General features: G+C 35.8%; 1 protein-coding gene across 1 annotated transcript in view; it reads right to left on the reverse strand.

The window, feature by feature from the left end:
• Positions 1–13,272, reverse strand: part of LOC117331808 — a 39,753-nt gene that overhangs the window by 5,629 nt on the left and 20,852 nt on the right. The window contains exons 4-18 of the mRNA XM_033890705.1: positions 8,501–13,266; positions 8,118–8,321; positions 7,611–7,745; positions 7,131–7,403; positions 6,505–6,678; positions 5,925–6,129; positions 5,475–5,668; positions 5,055–5,156; positions 4,351–4,550; positions 3,765–3,911; positions 2,475–2,569; positions 1,599–1,885; positions 1,149–1,354; positions 563–718; positions 110–237 (exon numbers count right to left, since the gene is read on the reverse strand). Coding sequence (XP_033746596.1) covers positions 110–237; positions 563–718; positions 1,149–1,354; positions 1,599–1,885; positions 2,475–2,569; positions 3,765–3,911; positions 4,351–4,550; positions 5,055–5,156; positions 5,475–5,668; positions 5,925–6,129; positions 6,505–6,678; positions 7,131–7,403; positions 7,611–7,745; positions 8,118–8,321; positions 8,501–13,266 — 7,272 coding nt within the window. The remainder of the gene's footprint in view (positions 1–109; positions 238–562; positions 719–1,148; positions 1,355–1,598; positions 1,886–2,474; positions 2,570–3,764; positions 3,912–4,350; positions 4,551–5,054; positions 5,157–5,474; positions 5,669–5,924; positions 6,130–6,504; positions 6,679–7,130; positions 7,404–7,610; positions 7,746–8,117; positions 8,322–8,500; positions 13,267–13,272) is intronic.

Here is a 13,272-nt window from a genome sequence, read left to right on the forward strand (position 1 = left end):
CATTCATACTTGTGGAATGTTACTGCTTATATAATTCATTCATAAAAATGTCCACAGGAATTAAGCAATTTTCTCATGAAAACAAAAGTAAATGAAAAAATAGAAATACCGAAAGAAGACATATGATATGATGGTAAGAGACAGTCCCAGGATGGAAAGACTAAGTCCAATAAGGGAGATAATGCTGAGGGAAAAATCGTGATCAGGATCCACTGGTTCGGCTTGTCCATAAAAATCCTGCAAATGTAAGAATATGAACTATAATAGAAACATATACATCAGTATACAATTTAGGCATTTTGACAGATTACCTTTTTATCTATCAGTGTTTAAATATAAATATAATTATAAACGGACAGACCGATTAAGAACGTAATTGCATTCATATCGCATACAAATAACACAACTAATTGCCTTAATTGAATGCAGTGGAAAATTAATTCTTCAAATATTACGAATGAAATCTGTCATCAAATTGTTCAAAGTTGTTGATTTCTTCGTATGTTAGATTAAGTGTACGCGAAATTTTAGGCAATGTCTCATTTACGAATGTCCAACTTACAATCAAAACAGCGAAGTTGGTAAGGTGGTCACACAAACAGATATCTCGTCCATTCACCTGACCGTTATACATGCAGCCGGCTGTGGACCAGCCGCCAACTTTGTTGTTCAATTCGAAGTCCCAAAATGCACATTTACGCTCATCGTTTGCCGGGGACTGTAATATACAAATTCTGTCAGAAAACCCATCGGAAATAGACGTGCATTTAGTGTATAATAAGTTCAGACAAGTAACAGGTAATCAGTTATTTTGTTTTTATGTTAAAGAGTAAGTTTATCAAAATATAAAATGATATGAATCGTCTTCGCTGAAGTTTGGAAACGATCCAGGAGACACATCGATAGTTCAGCGATAGAAAATAACTAGGTCGCGAAACTGTGTAATTCTGCTCAGGCTTATGATGCTACGTGAAGAGCACAAAAGTATGTGATCTAGAGGAGCAGTTCTCCATAATATAACTAGTAAGATAAATATTTGATACTGGATAATATAACAAAAACACGAAACGTGTTTGTCTGAAGTTGATTAAATGCTTTTATGCAAACAAATATTAATTTAAGAATATGTTTGTTTTTAAATATATCACCTGAAGTGGTTTGAAGACTGTTTTAACTTTCTGTTTCAGTCCTTTGATTTGTCGACCACTTATACTGGCAGAAATAATATAACTGTTTAAAACTCCAAGACGAAGGTCTCTTGTGACATCAATTTTGTCTGCTCCTTTCGAATTTCCATTGAATAGTCTTCCATCTCGGTATACCATCATGTATAGTCTTGTGTCGTCTTTAATACCTAACAAATACAGTGGAACGTCAATGTAATGGTTTTGTCAAGTGTTAATATTAACTTTACTAAAGTCAATAACAGCAGAATGACTAAGGTAAAAGGTAATTGTGTTACCAGTTTGCCACCCTGTGCTACGATTTTGATTTATATATAACATAGAATAATACATAAAGTATTAAAGTATCACTTAAAGAAACACAGGAAAAAGGTTCGATTCTTTTTATCACTTTTAGAATATGAATGTATTTACCTTTGCCATCAATCATTTCTGAGGCGATGAGTTGAGAAGGCAATTCAATGGCTGCGTCAATGTCTCCGTACATTTCGGTCTGGTTGTAGATAGTAAATATTCTGTCTTCGTTGAAAACTTCGTCCAACCTTCCACCCCTGCCTTGGCGAGCCGCCAGTCCTATGATAGGCCTCTCCATTTGTTTCAGTTTCCACACTTCCAGGGCGACGTTAGGCGTAACAATTCGCAGGTTACCGTCATCCTCCAAGTAAATATTTTCCGCGACCTTCTCAAAACTCTTCAGAATTCTGTAAAAGTATCAAATGATACAAATCATCTTCTTGGGAATTGCTCAATTCAAGCACTGGTTACGGTAGAACATTATCACAAAGAGGAAGAAACCCAGTCTTTTTCCCCACTTCCGAACCTCATTTCACCCATTTTAGTGTCCTTTATTATACAATTGTTTATAGTATAATAAGCGTGTTCATTTCAATATCCAAATTGTTGATTTTCCATTTCGAGATAGTAACATCCCCGATACCCCCACCTGTTTACACTTGCTCCTATCATCACGATTATCGTGACAGGTTTGACTACTCGCGGTGTGATAAAAAACATCAAGTTCCGAAATATGCAAGTTGATAAAGACCATATCAAAGATTTATGGTCGGAAGTTGAAATTGTGAATTAACCCAGGTTTGACATTGATTCGCATATTGTGCTTATCGTTGATGAAGCAGAAGAAGCTTACTCTTCCGAAACACCTTGTCTTATTTTCTGTACATTTTCAGAAGTCTCGATGCAAATCTATATTTTGTCCATATTTTGCCCTCGTTTTGTCGAATTTGAGTTGTAACTATGGTTATGTCGATATTCTTTATTGTTCTTATTTACCTGTTACTTGCTTGAGAAACGTCATTAGCCTTCTCTATCTCATCTTCATCGATGTTCATTACTCTGTCCATCGTCTTCAGTACATTCATACCCACCTAAATCAAGCCGAAATTGGAATAATAACTATACAGATGTCTGCAATAAGATTTATCAGTTTGGAAATACACATACATTGTAAACGATAAACTTCGAAATAAATCCTAGTGAGAACATACATAGACAAATAAATTAGCACTGTCTTACTCAAATGATATTACATTGATTTCGCTTTATTACTGATGACATGTTTTTGTAAGTAAAATTCGTCTTATAATAGAACATTACAATTTCGGTAATGTTTAATTAATATTTTGATGATTAAGGACTTACATGGGAAGCAAAGTATAAATATTTTGGTATAAAATTGCCAAAGAGATATACCCGTATTTAATATGTCTACTCAAGAAGTACTAATTAATGTGTTCAATTGTCTAAAACATATAAAGTATACATCAAATTTAGTTATTTAAAGAGCGTTATTGTTCAGCATTGCCGATTTGAAACAATAAGAATAAAACTACATTTTTACTGATTTTAACCTGGAAAAACGTTTGAAAATTGGTTGTATAAATTATTTATAAATGATTTTACAAAACAAACAAAAGTGGCAAAACAGCATGGGATATAATGTGTTTGAAGATATTGTCAGCATTTATAAGATGGAGACTTGTGAAGGGAAAACGAATTTTTATCAATGCCTGCAGTAATTGTGCTGTCATTTCCTCATCGGAATGTTTTATTGGTTTATACTTAGTTGTATGGATACTTTAAACAATTCATGACAATAATATGATATAAAGTTCATACCCTCAGGCGAACTATGTATACATCTAGGTCAAACATATTTATCATCGAGTTTTTCTATGGTTCAGTGAACTAAGATGATTGATTTCAACACTGAGATATAATAATGGTGATGATTACCTGGGACCTCCCGGATACTAACGTAAGCGAATAATTATACGACTGGGGAGACACAGAGGGTAGTGTTGAAAAGACATGCTATTTCAGACTATTTCTAAAATGCCTGCCACAAGCGCGAAAACACAACTTGCAGTGTCATGGTATTCATTCTTGTGAAAAAAGTTGATATTGAATGTCCATATGTTTGATATTTTAATGCTGCCAGGGAATGATAAAAACAGCATGGCTCGAGGGGACTTGACCAGTGTAATGCATATACAGCTAAATATGTAGTTGATTATTAAGCATTATTAGAACACCTGTGATCAGTCACTGTATACAGCTTACCTCTTTGGTTATTTTATTAACCTTGACCGTTTTGTCCATGATGTCCGCTATATAGTCCACATCAAGAGCAGTCATCTCCTCAACTTTCTCAACAATGCTAGCGGTCTCCTCCATTATACCTTCTACGTTGTCATCTTCCATGTCCATCTGATATGATTTGAAAATGAAATTGCTTATATCACTTTTTATTTTCTTACTCTGTTCTTAAGATTGACAATTATTTCACATGCAGACATCATGATTTGGTACATTTAAAACGAATTGAATACTTCCGAAATGAACACAAAAGCCTCATTCTGAACATCAACTTAATGAGCTCCACTAATTAGTGTCATATCAGTAAACGGTATATTATTTTGTTTTATACTCAGCTAGATTTTCGCATAATGATATAGTAGTAAACTTGATTTGTCATAATTTTATTATGTAGAAAAAGGAAACATTAAAGCACTGTATGTCATCTCTGCAATCCTCAGCGAAATGTAGATTTAGGAAATTTGAAAAAAAGGAAATTTGATAAGCTAGAATGAAATTGAATGACATATATGAATGACCTTAAAGCTTTATAGCTCGTTTGTTTCCTTACCTCAGCGAGTTCTTTCAGTCTGGCCTCTACTGTCATTTTTTCAAATATACCTTCGTCCTCGTCTTCCTCCTCCTCCTCTGCCGTTTCTTCTGACAGAGTATGACTCTCGTTGTTACACGTTTTGGTGACCGAGATATCTGTCCAGTACGCTCCTGTTTCGTAATCACCCTTACATGAAGCACGTCCTGCTACAGATCCCTCTGATAGAAGCAATATTTCATATGGTAAATTACCGTCATATAAGTAGAATTTCCAGGGCAATCTAACAGAGATAACTCGATCAATTGTTAGTTAGTATCATGGCAAGACTTGCTGTCGACACGTATTTTTAAGCCGTTTGTAAATTTCGGCAAAACACAAGAAAAATACATCTTTTAGGAGAGCATAGTTAGTTAATGTGAATCTCAAAACAACCATGTCGTTATGCTCACAAGTGTATAGCACACAATAGGGGCATTTGTTTGACCTGATATGATGGTATATATGATTGTATTCAAATTAATATAAATACAAATGTTCCTATTCAATAACTCTATCCTAGCACAGGGGCATTAGCAATAAATAGTTTACATTTCAGGAGAATTTTGGCTTAAAAAAGGTAATATAGAACATTTTAGATTAGATACCGTCCTTCCCCTTTACTATATAATTACTTTTTGTTGAATAAATTGCCATTCATGTCTCTGTATACACTATGTACTTACCACATATTTCGATACTGCTTACTTTAGTATCAATGGATGATCGAGGAAAAGTTGCTACTAGACCAGTATCTTCATCTTTGAGGTGATCTAACGGACAGGCGACTGTGATACGATTGTAAAACTGTTTTTAGAATTGTGTCATTTAATGAATTTTTTTCTAATCTGTATCTTCCATTTACATCACATCTGTAATAGTTTTCCTTTAGTTCAAAGAGAGATGCATTACCTGAATTAGTTTATTTCTCTTTTGTTGAATTATTTCATATTCAGGAATACAAAAGAAAGTAGTTTCGTTTATTTATCATTGATCAAGAATGGCAAATACAAGCGACACTGAGTTTATGACCCATGCTAAAGTGATGTATTCCATTGTATAAAGTTTATGTTCTTTATACTGTTTGTAAATGCCTAACGACTTACTTGTACTTGTAAAGTCGATTGATCGGACGATATGGATAGGTGTCTTCCCAGGCAGTGTCAGTAACATTTGTGTATTCTTCATTGTTTCTCGTAACTCTTTTCGGAGAACCAAATACGCCATATTCTCGTCTGCCATTGTGTAGTTGTCCATCGTTTTCAGGAAAGTGTAGTATCCTAGTGTTAATGGCTGCGTGCTGCAATCAAATATAGAATTATAGATTAAATGTGATTTTTAATTTGTAAACGAATATTTTAAAATAATCATCAATTATTCATCGTCCATAATTTGTACGATTAATTTTTGAAATTAATTTTGAATATTTTGAATGACGTTTGTTACAAAGTAAATATACAACAAAACAGAAATATATCTACAACTGTTTACAGGTCAGGAATTTTATGATTGTTTTGTTGGCTGTTTGATTGAAATTTTATAAAATCTAAACGCACTCTTCTATTTTGCTTCCATAGGTGGCAACGCTCTGTATGGTAGGTATATTTTGCTGTAGAACGGTTAGAATCTTTTCGTTGATGTAGTTGATATCTTTTATGATATTAGACAGCTTATCATCCTGTTGGTTTATCATGTTGTGAAGAATGATTCCTTGATGTGACATATCAGGCATCTCAATGGTCCCCCGGAAAGTGATAACATCTGTAAAATCATCATCATCATCATCATCATCATCATCATCATCATCATCATCATGTGTTTGAATATAAATGTATTTTTATTCAACCTTAAAGCCGTAGGCTATGTATGCTTAATTGACAGATATGGATGCAACGGAGTTTAGGAGATGATTTTATTTTGATACTGAGGGACTGTAGTTATTGGTATATATTCTACCATCTCAAATTTACATCTAATTCCTTCATCCGTTGATTTAAAACCGAAATGAATTATAAAAACAGTAATTATGAGATAATTGATTAATCAAACAACTCTGTAAATAAAGACACACAATGATAAAGCGCATGCTTACAATGGGTTGCATACAAATAGAGTATATACTACTGTTAACCTTACCAGAGTATTTGACGGAGTAGGACCTAGACCGGCGTCGATTAAATGGATGCATTTCCCACACCTCACACCAGTAGTTGCCCTGGAACATTTCATTGGTGAGTTTCTGGCTGCTGGAATACTCTAACGTTTTCCGGAACATTGGACCAAGTTCCAATGCATTTGAAGTCGTTAACGCTAGAAGTCGAACGGTATAAATTGTACAATAGTCGTATAAAAGTCACTCAAGCTATCAATGCCTTTCAATACAAATTCAAAATAAGATAGAGACAAACAAAAATTAAAATATGTTCAGCTGCATCCAGGTATTGCCCTTCTAAGACTCCTCAGTGATGCTGAGGGTCAAAAGTGATGATACCTAGAAGGTGATTCAGAACACTCAAAATAGCCCGATATCTGATGTAAGTAATGTTATTATGTATTACTATCAAAAACAATGTTCCGTTTGTTATTATGGTCGTTTACAATGAACACGTTTAGCGTGTAAAATGTGCTACTTTAGGTTGTGTGTTTAGTTTACTATCAAAAACAATGTTCCGTTTCTTATTATGGTCGTTTAAAATGTAGTACTTCAGTTGTGTTGTTTTTTTGTTTGTTTTTTTATGTGCGTGTTTTCAGACGATACTAACCAGGTTCAGGAAGAGGTGTAAGGGGTCTACCCATCACCCCTAGTAACGACACCAAACTCGGAGACCTTCGTTCCAGTTTTATGTCGACAATTTTTCCATCTTTGAACCAAACAGTAGGCAGCTCCTTGTTTTTATTGATAAGTCCACATTGTAGTTTACTATTTTCATCTTTCGATGAAAAATAAACTCGCTCAGGTTCGTGGATATCCTCGTCATCTTCAATCTCGTAAGTGTCTTCGTCATCATCATCAACATCATAGTCTTTTTCTTGCACTGTAACATCGATCGATTATCATAATAGAACAGAGAAGTGAAAAGTTATTTATATCTTTATTGATTAATTATTCACAGGAACATTAAGAGGTGTGAAAATGCATTAAATTTTATGCTTAGCAATTAACTACATGTATTGGAAAGTGAATAAATTTGAGATCAGGAAAATACCACAAGTGAAATGGATCGGTGTAATGATATTTTTACCTTTTAATAGGGAGTCCCTTTCACAGACTACCTCGGCAGGACTATTACAAGATGTTTCCATATATCCATTGACAGTAAGAGCACGACATTGAACAGTGGAAGGTAGCCTTTCTACCCAGAACGTGCTTGATGGTCCTGGACCGAAAAAAGACATTTGTAATAAGTATTCCCAGTGAATTAAATTAAACGTAATAACAATAAATTCACCAATCAGAAAGCATAATCTAAAATTAAAAAAATTACATTAATTTTGTGTGCATGGACGTCCGGTTAAATAAGTAAAATTTAGATCATTATTTTAAAAATAATCTGAAATATATATTTAAAAAAATCATTTTCAATATTATTCATTTACGATTTCCAACACCATCTCCTTCATTCCATCCTTTAATTCATTGATGTGTTCTTGGTTTTTTTTATTGTTTTTTTTTATTATTTTTTTTTTAAATTTTTATTATTAACATTATTCAGTTTTAATTATAAAGAAAACACGTCTACTTTACTCACCAACAACAAAACCTTCTGTTTGAGATTTCAGGATGCTCATTAACACTAAGTCAGCGTTAAATTTACTGTTTCCCATAGAGGCCAACCTTCCACCTTCGTTTTTACAACGTTCCATTGCAGCAGTAAAAGGCATTCTGGATATGATTACTTTATAACACTTCTTGGAAAAGATGTGGCCATACCAGCCAGGAGGACAGGACGACGCTGCGAGAGCAAAATATATGTAAACAGTAAACTGAAATTCAATCGCGTGTATTGAGATGATAACGTATTTCTGTTTGTTCATTTTGGACTTTTATTGGATCTAGTATTTCTTTCTACCTTAAATCATTTATTTATCTATTGGATATTTCATTCTAACACCAAAATAAATCAATATTTACCTGTATCTTCAAGCACAATTGGTGGGCTGTAACAAACAGATGGTTTACGGATATTACATTGAGACAACTTCATGCCAAGCGCCTTCCTATGTCGCTGATTAGAGTGTAAGATGTGTTCTCGTTTGTCGGCGGGAGGTACGAATTCTTCGATTTCTTCAAATGGACCTAAATGTTCATTGATTCTCAATTCTGTGTTTCTTCCTGCAAAGTTCCTCCGTAGGTCATCACCAATATCATCCGATTCTTCTTCTTCTACGACGAATGTCCGTAGTGTCATGAAATCCCCTATTGGTACATCATCGCCGAGTGTCGACAGGTCATCGCTGTCTTCCCTGTCATCGACTTTTTCCTCGCTCGTGATATCAAATTCAACTTCTTCTTGATCATTTTCTGTCGGTTTTCTTGCAACTAACGTTGTTGGTATTACTACACTATCTATTTCATTGATATCATCAAAATTGTCGCTATTGCTATGTTCTAAGTAATCCTCTACTAAATCGTTACTTTCATCAAGTTCGTCGTCATCATTCAAATCATGGTTGCTTTCATTTGAACTATTTATATCTTCTGATGTGGCGCTACTCATTTCATCAGCCTCTTGTATGCTCTCCATCAGTTCCAAATCGATTGGTATTGATGTAACTTTGTCGTCTTTATCATCGTTCGTATCATCATCTTCTGTTTCATTGTCCTTATTTTCTTTGTTTTCCTTGCTCGAAATATCATCGTTCGAATCACTGTCATCAATTATAGCATTTTCAGAGCCGTTTTCTTCCGAAATATCATCTACTTCACTGTCGTCATTTATTGTGCTCTCTTCACTTTTATCGTTCAAAACATCACCAACATCGTTATCGTCATCTCCGCCGTCATTGCCATTCGTTATAGTGCTCTCTTCACTTTTATCATTTAAGTCATCATCGTCGGTTTCATTGGCTGTAGTGCTCTCTACACTTTTATTGTTCAAAACATCATCATCATCGCCGCCATTGCCATTTGTTGTTGAGTTCTCTTCACTTTTGTTGTTCAAAACATCATCTTCGGCTTCACTGTCATCAGTTGTAGTGCTTTCTTCACTTTTATTGTTCAAAGCATCATCGCTGTCATTGTCATTTGTTGTAGAGCTCTCTTCATTTTCATTGTTCAAAACATCATCTTCGGCTTCACTGTCATCAGTTGTAGAGCTCTCTTCATTTTCATTGTTCAAAACATCATCATCGGCTTCACTGCCATCAGTTGTAGTGCTTTCTACACTTTTTTTGTTCAAAGCATCATCATCGACACCGTCATTGCTATTCGTAGTAGTGCTCTCTTCACTTTTATTGTTCAAAACATCACCATCGGCTTCACTGTCATCAGATGTGGAGCTTCCCTCACTTTCATCGTTCAAAACATCATCATCGGCCTCACTGTCATTAGCTGTAGTGCTATCTACACTGTTATCATTCAAAACATCATCGTCGCCGTCATTGCCATTTGATGTAGTGTTCTTTACACTCTTATCGTCCAAAACATCATCATCGGCTTCACTGCTATCAGTTGTATTGCTCTCTACACTGGTATCGTCCAAAACATCATCATCGCCGTCATTGTCATTAGTTGTAGTGCTCTCTACACCTTTATCGTCCAAAATATCATCATCCGCTTCACTGTCATTAGCTGTAGTGCTCTCTACATTGCCATCGTTCAAAAGATCATCATCATTAGTGTTATTTTCCTTTGTTGCAGTGCTCTCTACACTGTTATCGTTCAAAACATCATCATCGGCTTCAGTGTCTTTAGTTGAAGTGTCCTCTACAGTTTTATCTTCCAAAACATCATCAGTACCTGCTTGACTATCATCAGTAGTAGTCTTTGTACTTAAAACTTCATCATTGTTACTTGTAGTATTTTCTATGTTCATATCGCTCGATTTATCATCGTCATTTTCATTATGAGCGATTGTCGCACTCTCTTTGATCTTTTCGTTCAAACTATGAACTGTACTTTTGGTGTCATCGTGTTCGTTATCATTGCTTTCGATTTCGCTATTGTCATTTTTCACTTCTAATGCCGAAATTGCAGTTGTGCTGGATACATTCTCGTCACTGAGTCTTTGGTCGCTATCTTTGCGGTTATCCTCGTTTATTTCGGATTGCTTCTTGTCTTCATCGCCATCACCGTCATCTACTCCGGAGTGCGTTGTTGAAAGTATTCCAATAACGTTTTGTGTAGAAACATCATTATCACCCATCTCTGTACTCTCAACTGTCTCAACGCCTTCGGTACTATTTGTGTCCTTGCTCAAATCACCCAAAGATTCATCATTTATATTCATTTTATCATTTGTATCATTCGGTTCGATCATTTCTTTGTCTTTGCTGTATTCTGCTGCATCATCCGTTTCGAAAAGTTCGCCTCCATTTTTGTCATATTCTGTAGGATCATCAGGTAAAGAAGTGCTGCTGATATTACCATAGGTATTAGTATCTCCACTTTTATGTGAGTCGTTGCTATCTGAGTTATCCTTGTTTTCCTTGTTATCCATTTTACTATCGACTGATGCAGATGCGCTATCTTCAGAATCATCATTTCGAGAATCTTTGTCTTTAGTTTCGTTGTTTGCTGTTGTATGCTTCATAATAACGGTTGTACTTTCATCCCTGTCATTGTCTTCGTTGTCAGTAGAATTTAAAGCCGTTTTACTTTCGGTGAACTCATTTCTGTCATGGTAGGATCCATCTTTATCATTAGCTGCATTGTTTTGTTTGCCATCATCTGTCAAAGTGGTGTTTTCAACGCTTTCGATGCTCTCATTTTCGATACCGTTTGATACTTCATCATAGTTGTCATTCTCGTCAGTAGTATTAGAAAGTATATTTTGAACGATTTTATGACCGCTTCCTTCTGTGACATTGAAAACAACTTTGATTTTAACATCGTTATCATAACTTCCTCCTTTGGCATTAGTATCATTAGAATCACTTTCTGAATCTTTCCCGTCTTTGCTTTCACTACCACTACTAGTATCACTTTCTCCTGTGGTATCGCTATTACTTTCTGATTCATCGGGATCATCTTTAGTAGTTTTAAGGTACTCTGAACTTGTTCCTGATGTTTTGATAATATCATCGGTTGTGTTAGACGAGTCTGACATGTTCGAATTGGATTGGATCTTGCCAATTAAACCTAAAGTGTTGATTAACGGATCTGGGGATGCGAAATCGACACTAGGGTCAACCGTTGCTGATTTACTTGTTTTTCGTGCTTGTTTACTTCCTCGAATCGTCTCACCTTTAGTAGTATCATCACTGTCATGACCATTAATAGTCGGTGGTCTCCTCAAAGGAACTCCCATGGAAGTGGGCGCAGTACTTATTTCAGGCATGTCTGGAATACTTATTTGAGTTGCACCAGTCATGGGCGCGACTTCCTTAGTGGGATCTGTAACATGGACTGTTCCTGGTGTTGTGACGTCGTCAAAATTTGAATTTGTTGTGGAAATATCAACATTGTTACTCACAGGAGCTTCATCATCGGATGTTGGTACTGTTGGGATAAATGAAAATGAAGGTGCAATGTTATCAGAATCACTTTCATGCTGTTCTACGTGTTTCATCTGGGAGGCCTTTATGGATGGTGTTGTTTGTGAAGTCATCTCTGCATGTTTTATGAAATCCAAGTTAACGGCTTTGTCATTAGTTTCTGAGGGTGGTGTAACGTGAAAATCGTTTCTCTGTTCTTTTGTATCGATTGACGGTTTCGTCACAGGCAGTGTCCTTAAAATATCGTCCTGTGTTTCCGGTGCCATATCCACATCCGGGCTTTGTTGAGTATCATCTGACAGCGTCTTCTTTTTTGTAACAAATGGTTGAGGGTTCAACTCTGGAATGTCGACATGTATATCCTTTTTTGCAGAAACAATATCAAGGATACCTTCCTTATCAAGAGGTTTTGGAGTTGGGACATCCACGTTGATTTCGTTGTTGTCGATCATATTGGTTGGTATGGTGGCATCATTATCTCCATCGTCATTTGGTGGGGGAGTTATATCTTCCAGGTTTTTTCTGGAACTCTGCAGGACAGAGGTTGGTACTACAGAAGACGGATCACTGGTCATTCTTATGTTGGAATTCCAATTTCCAGGGTCCGGTATTGATTGGATTCCTTCTGATTGTTGTTGTTCAATAGTGATATCAGGTTTACTTATTTTTGTTACATGCACTTGTTTTTCAGGTACGTTTTCAGACAGCACCGGATTTTGAACGCCCTCTCCTTCACCAAAATCAGACGAAGACGGCCATTCGGAATTTTGACCATACAAGTTTTGCTGTTGTTGCTGTTCTGGTTGTGGGGTCTGTGCGCCCTCTTGAGGTTGAATATCTTTTAAAAATGCCAGATCTCGGAAAGGTTTGTTTGTCTCGGAGTTTTCAGAATTTGTTGGTGGAGTATCTCTTATCCTGTCATTACCGTATTGTCTAAATGGCCTCTGAGGTGGTCTTTCTGTGTTTTGAAATATCGTATCAATAGGTCGTTGTGTTAAAGTTTCTGTTAACAGTTGAGAAAATGCCATTTCTGGATGAGGATTTTCTTCGGGATTTCGTCGCTTTCGAATTTTTACTTTTTCTCTTATTTTGCTACGTTTACGTCGACGATTTAAGATTTCCTCTTGATGTGGTATTTTAACTCTACTTAGGTCTAGGTTTCCACATATGTCGCTGTCATCTGTGGTATCGTCGATTTCCCAGTCCCAGGTACGGTCGTCTTTAAGTCTGGATTCCATGAAACTGTTA

The sequence above is a fragment of the Pecten maximus genome, chromosome 7 (genome assembly GCF_902652985.1).
Source record: "Pecten maximus chromosome 7, xPecMax1.1, whole genome shotgun sequence".
NCBI classification, from domain to species: Eukaryota; Metazoa; Mollusca; class Bivalvia; order Pectinida; family Pectinidae; genus Pecten; species Pecten maximus.